The sequence below is a fragment of the Anastrepha obliqua genome, chromosome 5 (assembly GCF_027943255.1).
Source record: "Anastrepha obliqua isolate idAnaObli1 chromosome 5, idAnaObli1_1.0, whole genome shotgun sequence".
NCBI lineage: Eukaryota > Metazoa > Arthropoda > Insecta > Diptera > Tephritidae > Anastrepha > Anastrepha obliqua.
Window position 1 is genome coordinate 90,880,977 of NC_072896.1, and position 17,871 is coordinate 90,898,847.

Genomic DNA, 17,871 nt, shown 5'->3' on the forward strand with positions numbered 1-17,871 from the left:
AATTGCTCCCCTACATATAAAACTTCCGATACCTTTTGCAGATTAAAGCAGCATACGAGTATAAAACGTACATACATACATACATACATACATGCATATATAAATATTTGTATAATTCAAAATCTATCTATGTATGTGTTTTTCTACTCCACTCTACATATTTATTTATGTATGTATTTACCACTCCTCACCCAAACACTTCTTCCCATTATAGGTTAGATTCATATCCTCGCCAAATAAATGTGAATTCATAAAGTCATCTGTTAACATCATAGATTATATAGCAACGCTTAGTTTTTATATCGATCTTGTGCTTCAACGGTTCGCCTCTCATCTAGAGAACGCCGATATTTTAGAATTCTTTTCAATAATACGTATTATGCGTCTATTTAAATTGACGCGTCATTCGTCCGGCCTTAAAATTCTAATACAAACGTTTCGTGCATCGGCAAAAGAGCTCACGCTGCTGGTGTTTTTCCTCGTATTGGGCATTGTGATTTTCGCAAGCCTAGTTTACTATGCGGAACGCATACAACCGAATCCGCATAATGATTTTAATAGTATCCCGTTGGGTCTGTGGTGGGCACTGGTCACTATGACCACCGTCGGTTATGGTGATATGGTGCCGAAGACCTATATTGGCATGTTTGTGGGCGCATTGTGTGCGCTCGCCGGTGTGCTAACGATCGCACTGCCCGTACCCGTCATTGTGAGCAACTTTGCCATGTACTACTCGCATACGCAAGCACGAGCCAAACTGCCGAAGAAACGGAGAAGAGTGCTTCCTGTTGAACAGCCCCGTCCACCAAGGCTGCCAGGTAAATTGAAATTTGAATTTAAATTATTTCATTTCATTACAAAAAAAAAAAAAAATAAGAATTCGTTTTACTTTATTTTATTTCGTTTTATTTAATCTAATTTAATTTAATTTCATCTTAATAATTAATTTATTTTTAATTTTAATAATTTAATTATTCAGACTTATTTTATTACTTATATTTTTAATTTTAATGATTTAATTTACTTAAATTTATTTATATATATATATATTTTTTTTATTCTATTTAATTAAATTCAATTTTATTTTGTTTCACTTTATTTATTTTTTTATTTGTTTCAAGCTAATGTAACTATATTATTTATGTTTATTTGAAAATTTATTAATTGTTTAATTTTATTTCTTTTATTTGATTTAATTTTATATATTTCTTTTCATACAATTTTTGTTTTTAAATGTTTTTTTTTTTAATTTTTTTTTGTTACATAATATTTGGTTTGTTTGCAATTTTTTTTAATTAAATTTACGTAACTTCATTAATTTAATATAATTTGATTTTATTTCACTATTTTTTTCATTTTATCACTTTTTTTATTAATTATTAAACCTTTTTAAGTTTAACTTGACTAAATTTAATTTTATTTCAATTAAATTAATTTTTCCTTTTTTTAATTTTTTTAATTTAATTTATTTATTTTTTGTTTATTTTAAGCTAATGATAAAAATATAATTTATTTTATCGGAAATATTTATTTTATTTATATTTTTTTGCGCTTTCCTGTTGGGCACCCGAGATCGGCCAGACTGACTTTTTCGACTTTGGACGTGAATTTAACATATTTCTATTAAGGTTTCTACGATTTGAGCTTCCAGGCAGCTTTCTACAATTTTATTTTCCATCGATTTGTGGATATAAGCTTTTAAAAAGGACGAAGAAAAGGCCAGACCCGAGTGCACAACCGAAGGTCTTAAAAAAGGTGTCCAACGGAGAGTTAATTTTATATAATTTCTTTCCATATACGTTTTTTACTCATTATTTTTAAAATTGTTTTTTAAATTAATTTGATTTATAAAGTTAAATTTTTACTCATTTTTTTTTTTAATTGTTTTTTAAATTAATTTGATTTATAAAGTGAGTTTAATTTAATTTTACTTTATTTCGTTTCATATGATTTTTCCATATTTATTTTATTTTATGTAATTTCCTTTATTTTATTCAATTTGACTTAACTTTATTGACACTTCATTCCATTTTATTTTGCTCTTTTTATTTAATTTTATTAATGTTTAATTTTCATGTATTTTATTTTAATTTTTTTATTATTTCAGTACATTTTATTTTATTTTTATTTATTTAATTTAATTAAATTTTTTTGAAACTGAATTAATTTTTTTGTACTTAGTTTTTTACATTCAATTTGAATGTAATTAAATTTTATTTAATTTAATGCTATTTTATTTTATAATATTGTTTTTATTTTCATTATATTTCTCATTAAATGTTTCATTAATTTAATTTCATGTTTTGCTTTATACTTAATTTTTAAAATTAATTTTTTAATTTAATTTAATTTTCATTTATTTAGTTATATTTTTGGTGTGCTGTTTTATTATCTCATTTCATTTTATTTTACATTCTTATTTTTCTGCTTATTTGATTTAATTTAATTTCTTATTTTTGTTCTTAATTTTAATTAATTTAGTTTTACCTAATTTCACTTACTTTTTCTATTTAATTTCTATTTTTTTTTCTGTTTCACTTAAGTTTTTTTGCCAATTGCATTGATGAGAATTTGTGTATTTAAGCTTTCAAATTTGCAGGTCAACCGGGCGGCGTCAGCGGTTGCGGTACACCCGGCTCTGGTCCGCATTCCGGGCCCATGGGATCTGGCGGCACCGGTCCGCGGCGTATGAACAATAAAACAAAGGATTTGGTCAGTCCGAAATCAGGTCAGTTAACGTTGTTTGCACGCTTGAAAGTCGGCAGAGTTTGTGCATTCCTTATTTCTTTGCGCTATGTATTTATTAAAAAAAATCTGCAGTTAAGCAATTTTATGCGCAGCGCTTTCTTAACAATATTAAAAAAACTTAAATTTACATGCAAATATAACCTATAATTAAGAAACAAAAACAAATAACACCTAGTACGTATATTTAAGAAAATTCAAGTAGGCGTAGACTGGCTTCAAACAGCACCACAGCAGCGAAGTTTCTAAACAGTTTGCCAGTCACCAACAGCGAATTAATTTATTTACCTTTAAAGATAAAAGTAAAAGTGCTCGTAGTCTCCTACATTAACATTAAATATAAATAGTTAATGGTAAGCTATAGGCATCACAGTAGGCGCTATACCACCACCCACTTTCCATTCACCCAACCGCAGCTTATACTCCGAAAAAATTAAAATCAAAAATTTATACCGCAACTCTAAAGTACTTATTAAGTCGTTCCTCACGTATTCCCGCCATACGCACTGCTATCAACACTATCTCCCTAACCTGGTTATTCATGCAAGCGCCTTGAAGCAGGCAACGATCATCATCTTGAACTTATTGTACTCAACTCACAAGCAACCCTCTCCCAAATGCCATATTACCTGCTGCACGCGTGTGCATAACTATAGAAAATACTCTCACATACTGCTGCAAAAACATTTATGTACATTCATGCATACTAATATAATATTATCCATACATGCTCTTGTGCGCTTCCCTGCGCATACTCTCGAGTTACCCCAGGGCAAGTCGAGTCGACTTTTAATAATAAAATCTGCAGTGTAGATAAATTTAAATAATCGTAGGCGCCCACCATTGTTGTATTAAAATATTAACTAAAATTGTTCTATGTGCTACATACATACATATAAGTGTGTGTGAGTATAGATGTTGTGTTAAAGGTGTACCTGCTACTCATGAGTGTAACAACACGTGAAATGTGGTTTATTGAATGTTGTCGCTTTAATGTCGTACTTTAATGTACTCGTGTTTACAATTTAAGCAGCATTGAAAATTAACAAATTTATAAGAGAATACATATATAGGAACATATCTCGGTATGTGTGTAAGCGAGTTAGGCTAAGAAATGTTTATGTTGTAGTAGGTGAGTTCATTGGGAGGGTAAAAGGAAATATGTTGAAAAAGCAGGTGATGAATTTTTGAATTTTTTAAATATTTTTTTTTGTCATTGTTTAAGCATAAGTGGTTGGTAATATATTCACGCGTCAGAGGGATTCTAAAATTAGCTTGTGAAAATTTTATAAATACCACATCTGTTGAAAGTTTTTATGTTTACAGAATTTGTTGATTTTCTGTTGTGCCTCCGAAATGGTATTCTCTTGAAAAATTAAATATGTAACTCATCACAGGATTTTGAAACCCGCTTCCCATAGTTATTAGTACTCAATGACTAGTAAGGGAAGTGTAATTGTTGCCTATTTGCCGTGGCCAGTACTACAGTTAATTTATGCCGAATTTTCAACCTCGATGGTGAAATTGCGAATGTTTTTACTCTGCCAAAATTTTAAAGGACATGCGCGTCAAACAACATCTAATACCTAAAAAAAATGTCAAATAAAAAAAGGCGGAGTTTTTTGCCCCAATTTCGAAAAATGGGAATTTTTGAAAATTGGTATGGCAACGTCTACTTTTTATCAAAGTTTGCCAGATTTGGCCAACAAACCACATACTAGTGAATGAACTGTGAATTTTAATTTACTCAGAATAAATTTAAAATAAAATTTCATTAAGCGTGATATGATTTCTCCATGAACTTTCGGCCTGCATTTATAAGTTTGACAATTCCCAAAATTTTATTTTCTCTGGCTGCAAGATTTCGTGCACTTTTTTTCATTTTATAGTCATAGTAATCGTACGCGCTATTCCAAAATGAAGGTGCTAATACCGTTTCTGTCAATGGAGAGCGGCATGGACACAATTTTGTATGGCTGAAATTGAGAGAAATTGAACTTATTTATTTTTGTATAAGAAATGATGTCATAGAAAGAAGTAGGACTACAACAAAATTCTCAGAAACGAGCGGGGCATTACTCACTTTAAAGCAGTGCTGACCAGAACTTACACTCACATATTTAAATTTTGCTAAATGTTGAGAGCAACAAGAGAATAACTCGCTCACGCGTCTAATGCAAACAGTGTTGTTCACGGATTTGAGTAGGAAGCAGAGATTTTATTTTATGTAAATAATGTAAAAGGTAGATATTATAAATATTGAAGAATTCACTTTTTATTGCGTAGTAGCGGATATTGAATCCCGACACTTGTGCAGCGGTCAATTACAGTTGAATGAAAAAAACAAACTTTTTTGCATCATTTTTTGTTATTATTTGCGTCTGCGATTGATTGGTAGAAAAACGTGGGAAAATGCTGAACCATAAAAAAAGCTTAAATATTAATATTATGACACGACAACCAGTCCCTTTTGGAATTTAGTGCTAAAGCCAGATTTAATAAGGTTATGATTTTTCCGCGGCCAAAATTGCGTAAGCGCCTATCGCGCCAATCAAGAAGAGGAAGAATTTTTCTTAAGCTAATTTGGACTTAAAATGGAATATTACTTTAAAAATAATGCAGTTGAAGGCTATTCAACTTCAAAAATTCGTTTTCTACATATATTACAATTTTATATTAATACAGCTAAAACATACAGCTATGGGCAGAGAAATACCGCACCTCTCCACAATAACAACTTCGGTTATTTCTGTGATTTTATTGAGATTTTCGGGGACGGGCCTTCCTCTGCGATGTGCATCTTTAACATCAAAAATGCCTAAACGGAATCGACGAAACCAAAATTGCATTTAATTGGCTGTTACAGTATCGGCAGCATAAACCCCACTATTTCAGCGGCCTGGCTTGCATTTCCGCCTTTATCAAGGAAAAACTGTAAATATACCGAATTTTCTCTTTTTTGACTTCCATTGTTAGCACCCTGTAATTCACAACTGAATGGAAGAAACAAAAAACGGCAAACGAATGTATTTAGTGTGAAATGCCACCTTGGCAACGAGCGCAAAGCTTAAATTGTTTGATCGATACTTAACGAAATATCGATCATTACAGCCATTTACCAAGAAAATATTGGATTTCCTTTCCACAAAGTGATGTAAATATGCTTATTTTTACTGGATGACTTAGTAAAACATTCAGATTTGCAGAAATATATTCTTTTATTTCAGTTTTAGCAAAATCAAAAAAAAAAAAATTTTTTTTAATAAAAATTAAATATGTATATAGAAACAATTGCAAAAAAGTAGTTAAAAATTTTTTATTTTGCAAAAAACAAAAAGTGCGCAACAGGTTTTTTACTCAAAAATTCATTATTCAAAAACAACTCATTTTAGTTACTGGGCTCAATTTAAGTTTGAGTGTCCTCTTGATTTGAAAAAAGTTAAAAAAAAATTAAAAATACACTTTTTGAAATATTGAATTTCGAAAAAATGCGAATTTTTTGTTTTTTGCAAAATAAAAAATTTTCAACTACTTTTTTGCAATTGTTTCTACATGAAGTCGCTCGTGCAAGTAATAGCGATCATTTTGAACTCCGAATCATTAAAATCGGTTCATTTTTGACTAAGTTATGACCATTTTAAAAAAAAATTTCTTATAATAAAAAAAAAATCGATTTTGAGCCGAAAAACAAAATTGCCGATAAATCTTGAAAAAAAAAATTTTTCGGGCGAACAAAAAAATACGTGTCTCATTATTTTGACCAGAGAGCAACATATTTGAGTTACATCGAAATCGAAGAACATGACCCGAATAGCCCGGTTGAATTGAAATGGTAAGCATCTGCTAGCTTTTTCTGCTGATACGTCGATATAATTTATTTTCATTAAGATGTCTTCGCATAAGTCTGCTTGATATATTCAGGCTATATTCCGCATTTATTTCCAGCGTTATCGCTCGAGGAGACTTAAGAGGGTCACGCTTACTTTTACGATGGCCTTGCCACTACTCTCTAATGATCACAGCATAATTTGTGATTCACACAATAATACGTACGAATATCAGTTAATCTTTTAAGAAATAACAATTCATATAGAGGACATTAGAAGCTCGCTATTTCTCTGGTCATAGCTGTTTGTTTATACAGGTACCTATATCCATTTTCAAAATTAATTTCGTCGAATTTGATATTTTTTTGGATTTTGAATTTAGTGGATTTTGTGGAGTATCCGCTACTTTAGTTAAATTTACTGCGCTGTGCGCTACTTTAGTTAAATTTACTGTTATTTCTTGTTTATTGTTTGTATATTTTTTGTTAACATTATTATTATAATCAAATCAAAAAGTCAGATTGTAATGTATTATTCTTTTGAATTAAAAGAAAATTGACTTTTAAGTTTGTGAATATAAGTAAAAGCTCGGAATTACAGTTACCAGTATGTATTAAAAAATTCAATTTTAAGATAATGAAATTCTTATTCTTTATTAAAGCACGTACATATATAAATTTTCTAATTATTAATTAATCCTCCAATATTTAGTTCATGTTCATATTTACAAGGTGGCGCAAAATTAATCATCTGATTTTTTGTTTGTTTTTATAACTTTTTTACTAAAAAAAATTATTTTTTGTTTTCGCCTATACGCGTTCCATTGCTTCTCTGTTTGTATACTGCAGCTGTCAACTTCAGAAGTGTCAATTTCTATTGACTTCCGACGCCATTTGCAAGAATTATAAATTCTCCGTTGAGATGATTAATTTTGCACCACCTTGTTCTAATTCTTCAAAGATTTTGTTTGTGTCCGTCCGTCAGATTTTTGACGCGAGTTGATTGCCTGAAAGTGGCTTATCGATTGAGAGAAGATCACAAGCCAATAAGCGTCGGCATCATTGTTTCATAGAGTACGGTAATATACGAGTATGTGAGAATGGAGCGCAGTTTTTGTTGTGCACGTGTGAATGGGAAAGAGAAAACCTTAGCATGAGATCCTATGAAATGGTCAGCTCTACTTTAATGTAAATAAATAAAGTACTCGTACTACGGTTTATAGGTCTCATCGAGCGTTCATGATATTAGGATTGATGAGCAAATATTTTTTTTTTTTAATTGATAATACTTTGTTAGTCCACATAAAATATAAAAATATTTAATTTACTGTTACATCCCTAATAACTATTCCTCATACTTTATCTAGTATTATCATATCTGAAATTTTTTGTAAATATAGATGATTACGCCACAATGATTGGAAAGCCAAAGGATGGGAAAATGGGTAGACTGCTTTGAAATAAATAGCGGCGTTGCTCTCTCAGCGCAGCTGCTCCACCAAAAGCAATAAAGACTACCGTCATGCCGTCTAACAATAAAAATACAGTTGCCTACATCGTTGAGAAAATAGAGAATAAAGAATGTATGAAGAGTACGCCCACTACGGTGCACGCGACGAGAACAACAAGAAAAATGACGGAAATGCTTGAAGCAAGGCTTTGAATTGAGCAATCCAGTAATCTCGAGCCCTAGAGACAACAATACAACTATTCAAGCAATTCTTCCAAAACATTTCACTTACTCATCTCACTGTAAATAAAGACATCAAACTCATCGAACCCCGCTTAGCACAAAATTTTTACATACAAACTTAATTTTTTATTTGTCAAGTGATTACTTTGCTTCACAAATGCTTTCATCAATGCGCCACCGGTACAAACAAAGAGCAAAGAAAAACAAAAAAAAGCAAAACACCAAAGCACACCAAATTACTGGGGAAATCAAAATATGTATATAATTTACATCCGTCATTAGACTTGGACTCGACTGGAAGAGCAACGTATTTGTACTAACCAATAAAATCAATGAGCGAACTCTCATCAGGCAACAACAACAATAACGTTAATAGTAAAATGATCCATCCAAACTTGCCACAAAAAAAAAATATGGATACTAATGGAAAGTTCGCAAAACTAATTCATGGCTGAAGCGTATCGCCGTGTTTGGGGTGTGAAGCCTTGTATATTTGTAGGCAGGCTTATCATCGTCACTTTGTGAATTTGATGTGTAAGTTGCGTTGTCTAGTATGGAACTTGAGATTCGCTTTGACGAGCGTATCTTGAGAAACAGCGCTACTTAGTTTTATGTCGTCGTTTGTCTTTTTCTTGTAATGTATTTTTGTCATAATTTGTCTTTTGCTAAAAAAAACTGGCGTCTAGCTGTGTGTCTATATTTTTCTTCTCCTACATTAAGTTGAATGGAAGCCTTGCATTTACATAAATGTCTATCTACATACATACATATATTGTATAATATCTGCAGACAGTTCAACGAGGTCTCCTTGACTCGTAAGCCAGGCAAGAGGTAGGCATTTGTTAGTTATGAAGAGAGGAAAGAGAGAGTTTTATATTAGTCATAGCAGAAAGAATGCGCACTTCGTGCGGAGTGCCAAGGCGGTTTCGCCTGGAATAGAATTTGAAAAAGAGAGTAATAAAGAGAGTATTGCCTTTTTTTATAATTTGTAAGCCGCTCCCAGTTATGCTAATACAGTTACCGTTGCCCAACTATACATATAAGCTCACATCATTCCTCATACAAATGTGGTCCAAATACAAGTTTCTAAGAGAAACGTAAAATAAAATTAACGCAAATTAGCATTTTGGTAAATTTTGGCCTCGGCAAGCATTTTCGATTTTTGATGCCATCTATAACTACCATTAAGTCGGTGTTGCTGGCTCAGTTGAGAAATTCTGAATAGTTGGTTGTCCGATGTTCTGGCTCTGAACTCTTTTGCCCAGGAAGTGTACAGTTAACCGTCATGAGGACACTTAGGGAAACTGCACTTTCATATGAGGTTAGTGGCCTGAAGTCGGCACTCTAAAGGACTGAAAACGAATAACCAAACCAAAAACAAACAACCGAGGAAAAGGTGAATCCATACAATGTAGTGGCACTACAATGATGATAAATTACCAGGTATGGCATTTAGCTATGGTGTAAATCGCAATTGAGCGATTAACTTCGGCTGCCACGTCACTGGGGAATCCGTAGCAGAACTCTGTCCGCTCATTTCACTCGTGTGGTAGAGCATATGAGCGATGCCTATGTTGAGTTTTTGAAGTGAAAACTTCTTTAGAATCGTTGGGAGTGATTTGAGGAAAAGTGAAACGAAAAAAGCGACCAACTTGGCTACGAAGCGTTATATTATATGTTGATATAAAAGTAGCGACGAACTAAATAAAAATAACTTTTATTTTTTCTTGTGATTCGAACCAAGGATTTTGGATCGGAAGCTCACATTGCTAGTCGCTCGGCTACCGCGCCATGCTGTCGTCGCTGGCATAAAAGTTATTTAGTTACGAAGCGTTATATTATATGTTGATATCAATAATTTTTGTGAGCGTGTAATTCTCAAAAGTTTTATTAGGTTTATTATTTAAAATGTATTGACTAGGTAGTGTGGTTATCAGCTTAACATCTGATAGATCCTCCATCGGAGGCCAACAAATGTTAAACTGATTTTTGGAAATGGGCGTTTGAGTGTTTTAGGGGCTTGCTCCTTCTCTGCCACGGGTTGACCCGGTATTGCAGTACCGCCGGGATTTCAGCTTTGAATAAATACAAGAAAAAATATACTAATACATTTAGCTTTGGTGGGAAGAGACATAAATTTTTATATGAATACATGTAGACGAAAATGGAATTTTTGTTTTTTGAAATTTGCATTGTAGGACATTTCTGATTATTTATTGAAAACAGTTTTTTGGTTTAGATACTGAAAGTCAGTTTAAGTGAATCGGTATAAATATTTCGTACATTAATTTTTGAAGTGAAAACTTCTTTAGAATCGTTGAGAGTGATTTGGGAAAAAGTGAAACGAATTACAACATATAAACGTAGCGACGAATTAAATAACTTTTAGGCCAGCACCGACAGTATGGCGCGATAGCCGAGCGGCTAGCAATGTGAGCTCCCGATCCAGAATTCTTGGTTCGAATCACAAGAAATAAATTTTTTTTTTTTTTGAAATTTGCATTGTACGACATTTCTGATTATTTATTGAAAACAGTTTTTTGGCTTTTCTATTTTTGGTTTAGATACTGAAAGTCAGTTTAAGTGAATCGGTATAAATATTTCGTACATTAATTTTTTTTTTGTGAGGGTGTAATTCTCAAAAGGTTTATTAGGTTTATTATTTAAAATGTATTGACTAGGTAGCGCGGTTATCAGTTTAACATCTGATAGATCCTCCATCGGAGGACAACAAATGTTAAACTAATTTTTGGAAATGGGCGGAGTGTTTTAGGGGCTTGCTCTCCACCTCTGCCACGGGTTGGCCCGGTATTGCAGTACCGCCGGGATTTCAGCCTTGAATAAATACAAGACAAAATATACTAATACATTTAGCTTTGGTGGGAAGAGACATAAATTTTTATATGAATACAAGTAGACGAAAATGGAAGAAATTTGTAAGTCTGTTTCTTCGGTCCGTTTGGGTATTTTTTTTGACAACATCGAAACCAAAGCATTTGTATCATATTTTATCTATCATAAGCCACTCGTATCATTTGTTGAAATTGAAAACATTGAGGATGAATAATAATAAAATGAAGAAAATAAAATATGAACTTTATAGCAATATTATAATGAACCTATAATTATCCCGCTCCTAATGCTGCTTTCGTCTTATTCTCTCTCAGTTTGTTTTACGGAAGGTTTCACTTCTATCAAGTCTAACCGTTAGACTGGTATTTTTTATTTCGTATATAACTAATACAATCTGAGTTTCTTCGTAAACAAACCGCTGCCACGGCCCCGGTTACGTCAGCCTATCAGCTGATTCTTTCAAATTCGCTGAGAACCGTTTGACGGTCTGCTATTAGCCACACCGTTTGAATTTGTTTACCATGGCGGCACTTTTTTTTTTTTGGGTAGGAGGTTAAAATCAAAATGTCAGAAACATCATCAAAGGCGCCGTCGCACCAGTGGTATGTGGGGCATGCTCCCACTAATACTATAACATTCCTCCACCTCGGCTGATTTCCACCCTGGGTCCGCTGTAAACATTTCATCAAGGTGGAGCCGCGTTTATGTCTATTGACACAACCAGGTACCTGCGTCCAGGTCCTTCTCTTGTGGACGTATGGAGATCTTACGTCAGCGATGGTATCCACTCCCCCCACTGTTTTCATACGTGGTTCTGGAGGAAATGGAACATCGGAAAATTTGCGATAGCGCAGTTTTTACGAACTATCGTCTTGTCTTCTGTCTGATATTATTGTGAGTGATTCACTCAAGTGTCTGTGTTTGTCGTCATTCTGTCCGGAAACAGTTCATCTCCATTTCGTATTTGCAACTGTAGTTGCTGTTGCTGGGTCTTGCGCTCCCATTCGATGAATTGGAGTCGTAGCATAATTTTTCCAGCAAACGCTCGAACCGCCAGCCATTTAGCACTGGATGAGCACATGTCCTGTACGATGTCATTAGGACTAGCTGAGTGTCCCAAATCCCTTTCAAGTATTGCACGTTCTCGTGCGAAGCGATCACAATGAAAAGCCACGTGTTCCGCGCATTCGATTGCATTAGGACAGCTTGGGCAGAGTGGGTTTTCTGCCAGCTGAAAGCGGTGGAGATATTCCATAAAGCAGCCATGACCGGTGAGTATCTTTTTACCCACTGCTCGAGATGTGGTATTAACTTGGCGGCACTACCATTAGCAAAACAGCAGATAGATAGACCGAAGTACCAATCTGGCACTCCCTAAGTAGCACTAAAGCGCCGTTTGGGAGAAGATTGATGGAATTTAGGTTGACGCACTACCCCAGGCTGTCGAAGAAAGTAGCACGCAGTGTCCTTAATCGTCTAGCTGCAGCATCCTGACATTTACAGAGAAAGTGCTAAACAGTCTCCTTCTCTGAAAGATCCCCACAGCTTCTGGGGTAGAGATTAAATGGTAAACCTAGCTTTTCCGCTTGTGTGCCGATCGTCTACTGACCAGTAAACACAGCTACGAGTTTGGAAAATGAATAGCGTGGAGTTCCCAGTACTTTCTAAGTCCTCTGTATATTGTACTGGGGCCAAAGGGTTTTCGAAATAACACATGAATAAATGGAGCTATGTGCTTTCCTGAGAAATAAGTTGTGCAATTCCCCTTTAACAACAGTCAGGGGGATGTCGATGATCGAGTTGGGGGTCTCTGATCAAAATATCAAATCGCAAGGCAAAAAACCAATAAAAAACCAACCAGCTGCTCTAGCGATATCTACTTGTATAGATTTGTCTTGGTCTAGTTTTAGAGGTCGATATTGAGTCACTATCCCTGGATTGAGCAGCCTACTTTTTGTCATAGCAGCCGTATCCTCGTCGGTTCGGGAGTGTTTTCCTCCAGTAAGTCGGTCACGAAATATTTGCACAAATTCGCCTATGCAAGAGTTGGTGGAGGAGTAATCTGCGAGGAGTCCCCTATCAAGCTCAAGTTTGACTTCCGGACCACTTTAGTGTTTTCTAAGCGGGAGTAGCCGCAGCTAAAGAAGCATTGGATTGGTTGCTTGCTTTTGTAATTACTGCAAAGGATGTAAATATCTACTCCGATAGCTAAGCGGCAATTAGGGCCTGGGGTTCGTTGTTTGCGCGTTTGAAATTAGTCGGTGAATGCCTGACTTCTCTCTGGATTGCATCCCCGAATACTGCGACATTAGGCTCATTTGGGTTCCCGGTCACAGCGGCATAGAGGGAAACTGCCAGGCTGATGAGCTGGCTAGGGAGGGCACACTGCAGACGGTTTCAACGCAAAATGAGAGGATTGAAAGGGGTTTCCTTGAGAGCTTGTGGTGTGCTACTAGAAAGATGGGTCTCGCGCCAACTTAGAGAGCATTGGGCTTGTGCGCAAACGTGCAATGTCGTGAGATCCTTCTGGCCACGGGTAGATTGGAGGTGTTCGAGACAACTTCTAAGGCTAACAAAACCGCAGCTCTCGAATTTGTTGGGTATCCTTACAGGACATTACCCGTTAGGTGTGAGACTTGCGATTGCTTCAAGTACTTTCCGCAGAGGCTGTCTGGAGGATAAGGTGGCATCATCTCAGCAGCTTCTTCTCAACTGCTATGCTCTCGTCGGGGAAAGATTTAGACATCTGAGCTCTTACTTTTTTGCAGTACCTGCGGGTATTGCGGGTTTAAATAGCACACATCTAGTGAAATTCATCAGTAGCTTGAAGCGGTAAAACGAACGTATTTAACTACTGTTGCTCGTCATCCTCTGATTCCAAAGCCCCCTGTTCCCTTTCTTCCACCTGTTTGGTTCTTTTCCTTCTGTTTCTCCTCCTCCTTATTAACCTCTAGTCCAAAGCTCCTTCTTCCTTTTTCCACCTGTTCGGTTCTTTTCCTTCTGTTTCTCTACTGTTGGTTGTCAACCTCTAATCCGAAACCCCTTCTTCCTTTTCTTCCACCTATCTGGCTCTGTCTCTTCTCCTTCCTTTCTCCCCTTCCCATCCCCTGCCTCTTTATGGTGTCACAACGCACAAATTTTGCATTTTTTTCTAAGGGCAGCCACTAAATCTACCAACCTACCTGTGCAGAGCAGGCGCGGTGTGTGTTTGATTTCGGCCAAATCTTCTTTTCAGTAATGGACTTTTTGGGTCTCACACCTCTAACTTTGTACTATTTCTCAGTGTTCTTCTCTTGTAAAATAATTAATTTTTTTTCAGTTAAAAAAAAAAAAAAGATATTTATTAAAAAACCACTTGTATTTGGACCACACTGTACAAATGTAACCCTAAAAATTCTGTATTTCTATGAAGCCCTAAGTTGTCCATTAAATTATAAATAAATTCATAATAGAGCAATAACAAAAAACAAAAAAAACCTACTACTTTTTATACTTTTCCAATTTATCTTATGTCTTTCAGATATGGCCTTCAGTTTCGACTAACTATTTGTACATGTTGTTGTAATACCCGATAACGTAACCTCAATTCTCAAATACAAATCAAACAAACAAACAGAAAGCAAAAAAGCAATGCACTACAAAACACTACCATGATTTTAATTTAAACCGTTATATTGTAAATGTACCAACTGAGAAACAAACACCAAAATATGCGCAAAAATATGAAAAATCCAAAAATCCAAAAAACTACATAGAAATCTCGAAAAAGTAGCAAAAAATGTATACCTGCGGATTATGGGCGGGTGTGTTCACTTTGCTTAATATTCTTTTCAATTATTTTTGTGTACAAAATTATACTTTTCCTCAATAACATTTTAACAAAAACTTTACGAAATACTTAGTGCAAATATTCGTATATGTAAATATACACCAGTATTTACCAGACATTCTTAGCTGCCCCCAACTAGCACTGCCCCTTAGAAATACCTAGAAATGTGTTAGTATAGGTGTGCCAACTTAATGATTTTAGTTATTCCACTTGAACCTGCCTTTTATCAATAAATACTTACACTTTGTATGATTCCTTTTTAGTAAATAAAATGTAAATATTATTGCCTCTAATGAATCAGAAACAGAAATTCCTGTATGGTTACTTTTGTGTATCTGCATATTCTCATTGAGAGCCATAAATTCGCTTTGAAATGCTTTTGATTTATTTTTTCTACTTAATAATATTGAAATGTCTATTTTGCATGTTTTATATGTACGAGTAGTTGGTGCCATCTATAAGTTTATGTATGTGTTTTATGTGTATAATTTTTAAGGGGGGGGGGTGGGGGGGTAAGGGATAAACACTAAAAAAAACACTTTTTTCATGAATTTATTGTAGCGAAACGGTTCAAGTCAGTTTATTAAAAGTTGTTGTATATTATAAAGTAACATTTCAAGAATATTTGATAAAATTTTCATGTAAAAATATTGCAAAATGAGCGAATGAGAGCACATTTACGTAGACGTCTTTTCAAAAATACATTTTGCAGTAGTCAGCATATCTCAGCGTAGAATCATCTGAAATCAAAAAAATCCAATAATTTAGTTAAAGTATGAGTTAAACTTCCCCCCAACGTTTATTTTGACGATTTATTTTCATTTTCAGCCATTTGGTAGTCGTTTGAAGTAAAAAGTGATTTTTGACGAAAAAATGCCGCCATTTTGTAGGTGTAAAACCACCTTAAGGGGTTAGGGGTAGTCAGAATTTTCAAAAAATCGATATTTTTTTTTTGCATTTTCTTAAAGTATAATGTTTTAAAAATATTGTGTAAAAGTTTGAAGTGAATCCGACAAATACTTTTCAAGTTATTCAATAATTAACAAAGGGCGCTCGGCCGCTCCGGAGCCGATAGCAAAACTTTAAATGCGTTTTTCTCAAAACTATGTTTTTCAAACTGGTGAACACTGTAACTTAAAAACCGCTACGTAGATTTCAATAAAATTTATACAGCTTTTGAAAAACATAAAAAACTTGTTCCTGATCGAAGGATTTTTTTTTTTCAAAAATTTCGATTTTTTTTTAACAATTAACTGTTGGTTTTTTTTTCTAAAATCTGGAAAAAATTTTCTGAGGCCGCCATTTTGTTCATTTTGAAACAAAAAAAAAAGCTTCGATCAGGCACAAGATTATCTATTAATAAAACTAATTTTTCTTGTCCGATTGGTTTTAGATGAATCTGCAAGGACTTGTGATGTTCACCGCAAGGGACTTCTGGAGAAACGGGCTTCACACAAACCGCGATAACTTTTGCAATTATTAATTTTTTTTTTTGAAATTTTGCTTCGATCAGGCACAAGATTATCTATTAATAAAACTAATTTTTCTTGTCCGATTGGTTTTAGATGAATCTGCAAGGACTTGTGATGTTCACCGCAAGGGACTTCTGGAGAAACGGGCTTCACACAAACCGCGATAACTTTTGCAATTATTAATTTTTTTTTTTGAAATTTTGGTGAAGTCAAATTAAAACATGATGTTTTTATGCTATGTTTTTATTTTTGTTAAATAAATTAATTAAGTAGCAAAAAAAAATTCGTTAAAATCATCATTTTTTCGGGCCTCTGACTACCCCTAACCCCTTAATATAAAAAAAAATGGCGAAAAAAAACGTTGAGGGGAGGTTTTTTATATGTAAAATATGTGTGCAAAATTTCAAAAGGATCGGTTCAGTAGTTTTCAAATGCCAATGACTACGCACTTAAAAAAAAAAGGTTCGAGAAAACCGCGTTTAATTGATTTGGAAAAGTGTTTGAAGTAAAATATGGAATTTCAGGATATATCGGTGCGCAACTAAGTTCTTGTTGTTTTTTTTGATGCAAATGCAATTTTATTCTGAAAAAATGGCCACAAGTGAATCACTGAAAGTATTGCTCATCGCTGAGTACTACTTCTTCCCATCTTTGTGGTAGATATCGTATACTGTGGCGGTAAAACTGTTCATCTTTTGAGGCTATCCACGGATCAAGCCATTTTTTGATGTCTTCATATGAATGGAACTGCTGGTCAGCTAAACCAAGTGCCATCGATCGGAATAGGTGATAATCGGACGGCGCAATATCTGGAAAATATGGCGGGTGGGGTAAGATTTCCCATTTTAGTGTTTCCAGGTAGGTTTTAACGGGCTTGGGAATGTGAGGGAATGCGTTGTCATGCTGTAGAATCACTTTTTCATGCTTCTCCGGTTCTTTCAGTGCTCAGCTCAATCGCTTCAATTGAAGTCGATACCGATCCCCAGTAATGGTTTCGCTTGGTTTTAACAGTTCATAATAAATAACTCCAACTTGGTCCCACCAAATATATAGAATAATCTTCGCAGCGTGAATATTCGGCCGAGGCGACGACGCAGAAGCATGACCGGGCAGTCCCCATGACTTTCTTTTTCTTTGGATTGCTCTAATGAATTCATTTTTCATCACCCGTCACGATGCGATGAAGGAAACCCTTTCTTTTTTGCCGCTGGAGCAGTTGTTCATAGGCGAAAGAACGACGTTCAACATCCATTCGTTTTAACTCATAAGGAACCCAAATCGCCAAAGCATGCAATCGCATAAAAATGGATTGGCGGGTAACTCCTAATACTGAAGCAAGCTCTTCTTGCGTTTGACACGGATCCTCATTGAGCAATGCCTCCAAGCGTCTCCGGCGTCTGCGAAGGTTTTTGGCCTTTCTTCACGCGGACGGTCGTCAACATTAAAATCACCT

General features: G+C 34.7%; 1 protein-coding gene and 2 pseudogenes across 2 annotated transcripts in view; all 3 read left to right on the forward strand.

Annotated features, from left to right (window-relative positions):
- LOC129249142 (potassium voltage-gated channel protein Shaw) overlaps nucleotides 1–17,871 on the forward strand; it is a 61,119-nt gene that overhangs the window by 38,105 nt on the left and 5,143 nt on the right. For both annotated transcript variants that reach the window (XM_054888795.1, XM_054888794.1), the window contains 2 exons: nucleotides 215–818; nucleotides 2,600–2,728. In XM_054888795.1, coding sequence (XP_054744770.1) covers nucleotides 215–818; nucleotides 2,600–2,728 — 733 coding nt within the window. The remainder of the gene's footprint in view (nucleotides 1–214; nucleotides 819–2,599; nucleotides 2,729–17,871) is intronic.
- On the forward strand, nucleotides 10,163–10,349 carry LOC129249598 (U2 spliceosomal RNA; annotated as a pseudogene).
- LOC129249554 (U2 spliceosomal RNA) lies at nucleotides 10,923–11,108 on the forward strand (annotated as a pseudogene).